The 8825-nt window shown below is 47.2% G+C and overlaps 1 protein-coding gene across 1 annotated transcript; it reads right to left on the reverse strand.

Annotated features, from left to right (window-relative positions):
• Positions 1–789: 789 nt before the first annotated feature.
• On the reverse strand, positions 790–7679 carry GPX7 (glutathione peroxidase 7). The gene is made up of 3 exons (XM_006200494.4): positions 7467–7679; positions 3269–3530; positions 790–1950 (listed from the first exon to the last, which is right to left on the reverse strand). Exons 1-3 carry the CDS (start codon positions 7599–7601, stop codon positions 1787–1789), a joined length of 561 nt encoding a protein of 186 aa, XP_006200556.1. The 5' UTR covers positions 7602–7679; the 3' UTR covers positions 790–1786.
• Positions 7680–8825: the final 1146 nt, after the last annotated feature.

The raw sequence follows: 8825 nt of genomic DNA on the forward strand, positions 1-8825 counted from the left end.
CTGGAGGCCACTATAGGGTGGTTTGTGGTCAGCCCACAGATAGCCTTCATTTACTCTGGGCAGCTTTTGAAAAGGACCATTAAGGGAGACTTTAAGGTTGAATTGTGAGCACAATCCAACCCTTTCACTGTCCAGTGGGAAAATGGAAGACTGGAGAGAGGGAACAATTTTTCAGTCTGTGAGTCAAGGGCACAGCCAGGATTTGAATCTGAGTCTCCTTCTTCTAGAAGAGTGGCCTTGGGGGAAGCAGACATGAAATTCTCATTGGCCAATGAATTATCGATCAGAAACTTTGTTCATCACCCCAGTTTTTAGCTGCCTTTTTTTATATTTATATAAAAGTGAAATATATATTTTACATACAAAATTCAAACATTACAGAAATAGCTGACAAAGAAAGTGAATGACTTTTGTTATCCCACCCCACCCCCTCATGGGCACCACCATTAACAGTTTAGTCTCCATCTCTCCCTCTCACTTAACATTATAAGTTTTTAATAAAAATATTATACTTGTTTATACTGGATGTTTTTTGTGTGTGCACATGTGTTCATTACAACTTGCCCTTTTTCACTTTTGGACAAATTTCTATGGTAGCACAGAAATTAATTCATTTATTTTAATGACTGTATTAGTATATCATTTGAATTTGTACCATAATTTGTTACCAGACCATAACTGATGGACACAGGGATGTATGAAATTTTCACTATTATGAACAATGTACATACATATTATTTTATATTTCTATTTGTAATTTGGGGGTCTTTTAAAAGGAGAAATGCTGGATCCGAGCATATAAATATTTTATTTGAAAAGATACTGACAAATCATCCTCCAAAACTTGTGCCAGTTTGCTGTCCCACCAACAGTTCACGCGAATGCCCATTTCCCCACATCCTTAACAGCAATGAGTATTATTATTTAAAAAGCCTTTCCAACTTGAATGAGACTGAACATCTTTTCATATCTTTATTATCCATCTAAATTCTTCTGTGAATTATCTATTTATATCCTTTGCCTGTTTGTAATTGTAGTGTACTTTTGGTCAGTGAATTCTTATTGGGCAATGACTGGCTTGATTAAAAAGAAGTCAGGGAAGATTTTGTACCAAATTGCTAACAGTGTTTACTCCAGGGAGTGAGAGTACAGAAAATAAGGGGGATACTTTCATTTTTATTTTGTATCATCTTGTATTATTTGACAACGAATTTGTATTACTTTTGTAATTAAAATAACACATGGGAAAACAATAACAACATCAACAAATAAATGTTCGGCCTGGATTCTCATTGGCTGGAAATTCATATTCATGTTAGGTGCAAGTTTTTACTGATCACTAGTTATTTTTTGGTTCATATGCAAAAAAACATTTATTGAATGCCTCCTACTTAGCTGGCACTGTCCTAAGCACTTTTATAGGCCTTTCATCCTCATCCTCACAACAGCACTGTAAGGTAGGAATCGGCCCCATTTTACAGAGTTCTTAACAGGTAGGAGATTACTGCTTGAAATACTTCTTTGCCACATGTTTTCATGGGCTAGAGGTTCTTATTGGCTGGTGAGCCATTGGTCAAAAGCTCTCACTGGCCAGGAGTTCCTATAGGTTGCTCCAAGATTCAAATAATCAAAATAGATTTTTCTCCCCCACGGGAGTAATGGGGTAGGGAGGATAAGAGTGGAGGAAGGAGAGTCAGTGGTCTCTCCCTTGGTAGCACCGTTTGAGTTTGCTTTGGTCACCCGTGCAAGGTTGGGGTGGGGGACAGTGGGAGAGGAAGGAAAGTGGTTATAAGTCTTCTCGCTTCTTCAAGATGAGCTTCCTCACAAGCGCTGTGATCTGGGGCCTGATCTCCTCCACCGACACGGTTGGGTCCCAAGCCCCTACCACCTTTCCATCTGGGGCCACTAGGTACTTCCAGAAGTTCCAGGTAGGGTCCTTCCCAGAAGTCTCTAGAGAAAAAGGAAGAAAGAGAGCAAAGTGTGCTTCCTGGGGTCCCCTCTCCTAGAATTCCACTATCTGTGTCTACCCCTCCCTTGAAGCAGTGGTTCTGTTCATTACAATGAACTGGAGAGCTTTTTAAAATCCTGATGCCCAGTCCACATCCCAGATCACTTAAATCAGAATCTCTGGGGGTGAGACTCAGGCATCAGTATTTTTCAAAAGCTTTCCAGGAGACTCCAATGTGGCACCAAGGTTGAGAACTACTGCTTTAGGATTCTGCGAAGTGATTGATAAGGCAGTATCAGATCTTCCCTTATTAATGACCTCAAAGTACTGAATAGTCTCTACCTGACGCTCTGATTAAATCGTAATGGTTTCCAAATGTTAGTCCATGGACTGTTGCATCTGAATCGTGGTGGTGGTGGAGGGGGCACTTAAAATAAACAGATTCTTGGGCCCTGCTTCAGTAGGTTTCGGGCTAATGCATTTTTACGAGCTCCCCAGGTGCTTCTAAAGCACGACCAGGTTTGATCTATAACTATGGGAACTGGGAAGGAACTAATAAAAACACACAGGGAGGAAAAAAAGCAAATATTGGAATTGACCCACAGAGCAAAATTCAAATTGCCTCAGTAAGGGACCTTTTGTTTGCTACACTGTGTTTGCATTTACTCTTCCAAGTGGATGAGTTGGGGGGTGGTGCTGAGGGATATGAGGGCAGCTAGAAGCATGGAGTGGGAGGCGGGAGAAGGTGAAAATGGAGCCCCCAAAGGAAAAGAAAGGCCTGAGGAAGGCAATAGGACCTAAAGACAAGCTTGGCCAAGGACCCCATTTTGTGGTTTGGAGCTTTCTGGAGGAGGGATCTATTTCTCAAATATTAAAATCTGGTATTTTAGTTCAGAAGACTTCTCTCCTGTGGCCTATACAGACTCTGCCTCTGGCTCAGGACAGGAGACACCAGCCAGCCTTCTCCAGGCATGCGGCATCCCCTATCTGCAGCTACGTCCATAAGCCCAAAGAATTTACACTGACTAAAACCTGAAGGCCCAGTCTCCTCCTAGGAGCCCCTGTGGAAGCAAACAGGAGCCCAGAGAAATCTGCAAGAGTGACTCTGAGGGAGAACTGCAAGGCAGCAGCGGGCAGGTATTCTTAGGCAAGAATACTCCTCAGCTCATCCTCAAAGTTCAGTGCTAGAACAGACCATCAACCCACCTGCAAGGGTCAGGAAGGGGCCCCAGGTCATCCAGCCAGCCAGTGGCCCCTGCTGCCCAGGGAGCCACGGCCTCAGCCAGCTAAGGGAAGGTGAGGGAGAAGCTCAGGACTCACGGGTCAGGTACTTGAAGGCAGGGTGGGCACCAGCGCCAGTGACTGAGATCTTGCTAAACATGGGGAAAGAGACACTGTAGGTGCGGCGAGCAAAGCTCTCAATCTCCTTGTTGCTATCCGGCTCCTGCTGGCCAAACTGGTTGCAGGGGAAGGCAAGCACGTTGAAATGGTGGGGCCCCAGGTCCCGCTGTAGCTGCTGCAGGTCCCGGTAGTGCTGATCTGTGAAGCCACACTGGCTAGCCACGTTCACCACCAGGGACACCTGGGTAGCAAAAACAAAACCCAGACACATACACAACCCAGTGAAGAGGCACACAATTGCACATGCTCTGACATGCCTACATGTGTGACACCCCCAACAATTACTACTCTGTCTCATATATACAAGAACACAATGTACACACATGTAAATGTGTGTACGATGCTGTCACATATTCACAAACACATGCACACAGGCACAAATGAAATTAAACATGCAGGGACTTACAGATGTGCATACCCATACATAAACACTGAATAAACATACAATACACATAAAGGGGTATGCCTATGCCCCACTATACAGAGATTTATTAGCACACATCACACATGTCCATAAACATGCAGAACACAGCTACAGAGAGGGGCACATATACTGGTGAACTCACATCAGGAGGTGATATAGGAGAGTAAAAAGGCAGACCTGGGTTCAATTTCTGGCTCAGTCACCCAGCACTCATCATTCTACATTATAGATGATTGTATATGCATTGGTCTCCCTCCTAGAATGTAAAACCACTGAGGGCAGGAGCTGTGTCCCCTTCACTACTGGGCCTGATGTATGGAAAACTCTCAGAAAGTATTTTCTGAATGAATAAGTAAGTGTGCACATATATATGATCACCTGAATGAGGACATAGACAGGCATGGTTTTCTTGATAAAAGGACCCCAAGAACCCCAAGCCAATCCCTTTTTGCCCCTCTCCCTCCAGAAAATAAACATCACTTTCTTCTGTCACTAGACTAACCCTTAAATTTATGATTGCATTGTAATAAATTTATTTATTGCCTTTAGGTGATAAATATAAAGCTGGCTGATGGAACTTGATTATATTACTGCAATTACAGCTTTGACACAAATGCTATGTTTCAGCTTCTAGTTACATATTATTAAAGGATCTTAAATCTTACTCTGTATCTGAGTCACCCAGCCCTATCTCTCTGGCCACTTTTTTAGTAGAGGCAGGATTATACGAGCTGGCTCTATAAAGAGGGCCACCTCCCAGGGGGAGCCTGGGGTACTGGACATGCACAGGCACAGATTACTCAGGAGAGGCAGGGTTTCTCAACCTCAGCACTCCAGACATTTTGGGCTGGATAATTCTTTGTTGTGAGGTGGCTGTCCTGTTCATTGCAGAATGTTTAGCAGCAGCCCTGACCTCTTCCCACTAGATGCTTTGTCTTAAAAATGTCTCCAGACATTGCTGAATGTCCCTTTGGGAGAAAGATCACCCCCCGCTGAGGACCCCTGGGCTAAAAGATGAGAACCACTAAGCTTTAACTCCCTCCCCCATTCCTCGGGGCCACAGGCCGTTAGAACAACCTCCCCCATTTCATCAGCATTATGCCATACTGTGCTTGTGGTGCTGAGAAACCAGGACCTTAACTTCCTTCACTAGTTAGGGGTCTTTATCTTCTCTGGATCCCTGGGCATTGAGAGCCTTAAAGGTTGTTTAGTTTTAACTTACATCTTGTGTGTCTGCCCATACTTTTGGAAGGAGGTTAATCCTGCTTCTAGTTCCATGCCTGAAACCAAACAGCTATCTTTAAAGTGACAAAAACACAGATAGACTCACCCAAATACTCGTGGTTAATTTACATATATACATATACAAGCATAGATACAGGCTCAGATGTGTACACAGAAACAAGCCCATTCACACAAATGCTATGCTCAAGCCTACACATATATAACCTCCCAGCACAGGCAAGGGCATTCCCGTCACCCATTCACCCACACTCAACACTGGCCTAAATGACTGTCTTCCCAGTTAGTCTGAAGGCATGAACCATACAATTTTGCTCACGGCTATGTCTCCAGGGCTGGACCCAGTGGCAGGCATGTAGCGCCTGTAAGGAAGCCCATGTTTTTTTTGGTTTTTTCCCCCAATTTTTAAAAAACTTGTCATAAAATACATATAATGAATGGGCCAGTAATTATTTGCAGGTGAATGAATGACCATATTGCCCAAGCAGCAGACTAGCCTTGGGTTAACTCGGAGTATCATTTACAGCTTCCCTGGACTGTTCCTGGTTTCTCCCTAAAGCTGGAAATTAAGGCATGGGTTCTGGAGCTGGACTGCCTGGGTTCAAATTCTAACTCTACATCTTAGCAGCTATGGGATTTTCTTCTTCTTCTTTTTTCCCAATTTCTTTCTGATTGATTTCTTGGCCTCTCAGTCCCATGCTTTTTAGGATTTACCCACAATCTACAGTATGAAAACACTCAGAATTCTAGGATCACTTTCCAGGTAATTTTTCTCCAGGATTTCTGTTTCTCACAGCCCGGCTGCCTTATTACTTCTGAAAACAAATAGACTTTGTTCTGTTTTTGTCTTAGCTCCTATTACTATTAGGAATACCCTTGTTCATTTCTCTGTTCCTTGTTTATTGTCTTTCTCCTCTCCACCTCACATAAGCTCTATTAAGGTGGAAACTTATCAGTTTTGTATCCCCAGGGCTGGCAAGATACTTAGTATACAGGAGGTGCTCAATAATAAATAATGAATTGATGAGAAGCAGAGCTGGTCAAGTGCTAAACCTGGGGCTTTCTGGTGAGCTGCCCTAGAGGCAAGGGAAGGCCTGAATGGGAATGGGCCCTGCTCTTATTGGCTCTTTGTCCTGAGTCCAGGATGACATGCCTGCTGGGGCCCAACAAACATAAGCACAGAGCACTCTGCCAAGTGCTTCCACACTGTCATCTCATTTGAAACTCACATTACCTTGCGGGACAATCAGGACAAGGATTAGTGTCCCCAGTACTCCCAGCATAATTGAGAATTTCAAGGCTTAGAGAATACTTTCTTCAATAAAGATGGCCTTGCTCCCGGGAAAAGAATGCTAACAGCCATTTTTTTGTGTGTGATCCATCCAACTCTGGATGCTGGACCTACCTGTCCATTACAGACCAACTTCCTACCCTTTCCACACCACGGCCCCAGGTCCATCTTGAGAAGTGAACCTGGAGGGCTCTGCACTACATCAGTGCAACATCTAGGTCTCTGAATGTAGTGTTCAAGGCCCCTCTTGGCCCCTTCCTACTCTCTTCAGCCTCATCTTCCTCCACTCTCAGTCTCATGCTTTATACTCCATCAAGCACAACTGCCTTAAGTCCTACCTCCACCACGTTTCTTGCCCTTTACTTGTGAGCTTTGGCACTGACAGTTCTTGTTGCTTTTAACACTCTTCTTGATCTTGCTAAAACTCATGCTAGTTTCAAAGACTCACCCAGGCACCCTTCTCTCAAGTCGTCTAAGAGCTTAGATTCCCTCTTCGTAAGGTGATAGCAATTAGAAGGGATGACGCTTACACCTCAGCCTGAGCTGTCACCTTAGGAGTTTACCTAGAGACCACGGATGGATGGGTGGTTCTTCTCCAGGCTCTGCTTTTTAGTGCTGTGTGACCCTCCCTTTCTGGGCCTCAGTGTGCTCTCTAAAGGATGATCTGTGTAAGGTCCTCATGCATCTGAAATAACTCCCTCTGCACCGAGCATTCATTTCCACAATGTTCTCATTGGACTTACAATCAGCAACTCCCTCTCTTCCGGACTGAGGATGGGAGAGACAAAGGCCGTAGGATGCTGCAGTTACTTTTACAACCGTGCATGAGAGGCTGGGCCGGGGCGTCCAACCTCTGGGAGAGGACCGGACCCCGCTTCCCAAAGTCGCTGGGAGGGAAATCGGCGCCAGCAACGAGAGTTTCGGGTTTCACTGTGCGCGGGGCCATGCCACGTAGTCGCGGGACCGACCGCTGCAGGATCTGGGGGCGCTGCGCCCAGGGGTCGTGGTGGGGGGATATCTGGGAGTTGGGGGAGTCAGGGCAGAGTGGTCCGGCGGCCCGAGACTCTGAGAGTCACACCCAGCAGGGTCCCGGGCCGCTGGGCGCCACCCCCGACGTCGGGCCCAGGCCAGGCGCCGAGGCCCTGCGGGCGGACACTCACCGAGCCGCGGTACTTCTCCAGCGACACCAGCTTGCCCCGGATGTTGACCGCCTTGAAGTCGTAAAAGTCCTGCTCCCGCTGCGCGAAGGCCGCGGCCGCCAGGAGCAGCCACGCCGCCGCCAGTGCAGCCACCATGACTCGCTCCAGAGGTGGCGGCGTGGCGAGGGCAGAGACAGGGCCCGGACACCCGCGCGGGGGGCGGGAGGAGGCGGCCCGGCGCCACGCGGCCCGCCAGGCAGGACGCGCCCCCTTCTCCGCGGGCGGTGGCGCTCCAGGCTCTGGCCCCCAGTCTCCCCATCTGTACTGCGGGAGCGTGGGACTCCGCGCCCTTTCCCGGCCCCCAGAGCCACGGTTTCAGGATTCTGACCACTGAGACCAAAATTCATTTAAATGAGGCTCCCTCTTGTTCCAGGACGCAGCGACTTGGTAGGGAAAGGGAGGTGGAAAACCGCATCTGAGAGCTCAGGTTCTAATTAGTGCAGTGCCCTTAACGCTGGTCACTCCACCTCTCTGGACCTCCGTTTCTTCATCTGTTAAGTGGGGCTGGCCTCCCTTCCTGACGCACCTGGAGTATAGAATAGGTATAATAGAAAAGTGGATGTGAAACGTTTTGTGAGTTGAATGCTGCCTGTGAACTTTAGATGAACGAATGAACGGTCTCTGAAAGGGATGGGATAGACAAGAAGGGAAGAGGGACGGCCTGTTTCTGGTTGGGGCCCTGGGAAGCAGATTCTGAGATGGAGATTTCAGTGCAGAGTGTTGATGAGGGAGTATGCTGGGATCAACACCTGTGGAAGAGAAGGGAGGAACAGGAGTGGGCAGGAAAAGTCAGAGCCTCATGCAGGCCCAAGGACAGTCTTGGCTGACTCCACAGGGTCTCAGCAGCTAGAATGGCCCATCAGAGTTGTCCCCACATGAGCCAAGATGGCCATGCCAGGCCTTTATATCCCTGCCTTCATTTTTCATTGGACGTGGGGCCATCTGGGAAGGGGTGTGACAGGAGCCAACGTGACCCTGCCCCTGGTGGGCTGACAGTTAAAGGCTCTTCAGTGACCGCATTCCCAGTAGCTGGTGTCCCAAGTCTTCACTGATGGGGGATCTGGGCAGCATCTCACAGTGTCTCTCAGACTCAGAAAACCCCTATGGAGCCCCACTAAGTGCCAAGCACAGTGCTGGGCACTGATGCTCTACTAGTTCCTTGGGAGCTGCAGGTGGCAAGAGAGAGGCCAGGTCAGTTGGAGCTTTCATGTAATACGTAAGGTTTAAACACTCCTATAGTCATTCAACAAACACTTCTTGAGCAACTGTTCTATACCAGGTTCTGCTCTATGTGCCCCTCAAACAGTGATGAATGAGACA

This window comes from Vicugna pacos, chromosome 13 (assembly GCF_048564905.1).
Source record: "Vicugna pacos chromosome 13, VicPac4, whole genome shotgun sequence".
In the NCBI taxonomy this organism is placed as follows: Eukaryota; Metazoa; Chordata; class Mammalia; order Artiodactyla; family Camelidae; genus Vicugna; species Vicugna pacos.

Coding starts and splice junctions, on each gene's coding strand:
- GPX7 (XM_006200494.4), bottom strand. CDS start 7,601: ATGGTGGCTGCACTGGCGGCGGCGTGGCTGCTCCTGGCGGCCGCGGCC. Junction 3,531..7,466: donor TGGAGAAGTACCGCGGCTCG/GTGAGTGTCCGC, acceptor TTTGCTACCCAG/GTGTCCCTGGTGGTGAACGT. Junction 1,951..3,268: donor TGCCTTCAAGTACCTGACCC/GTGAGTCCTGAG, acceptor CTTTTTCTCTAG/AGACTTCTGGGAAGGACCCT.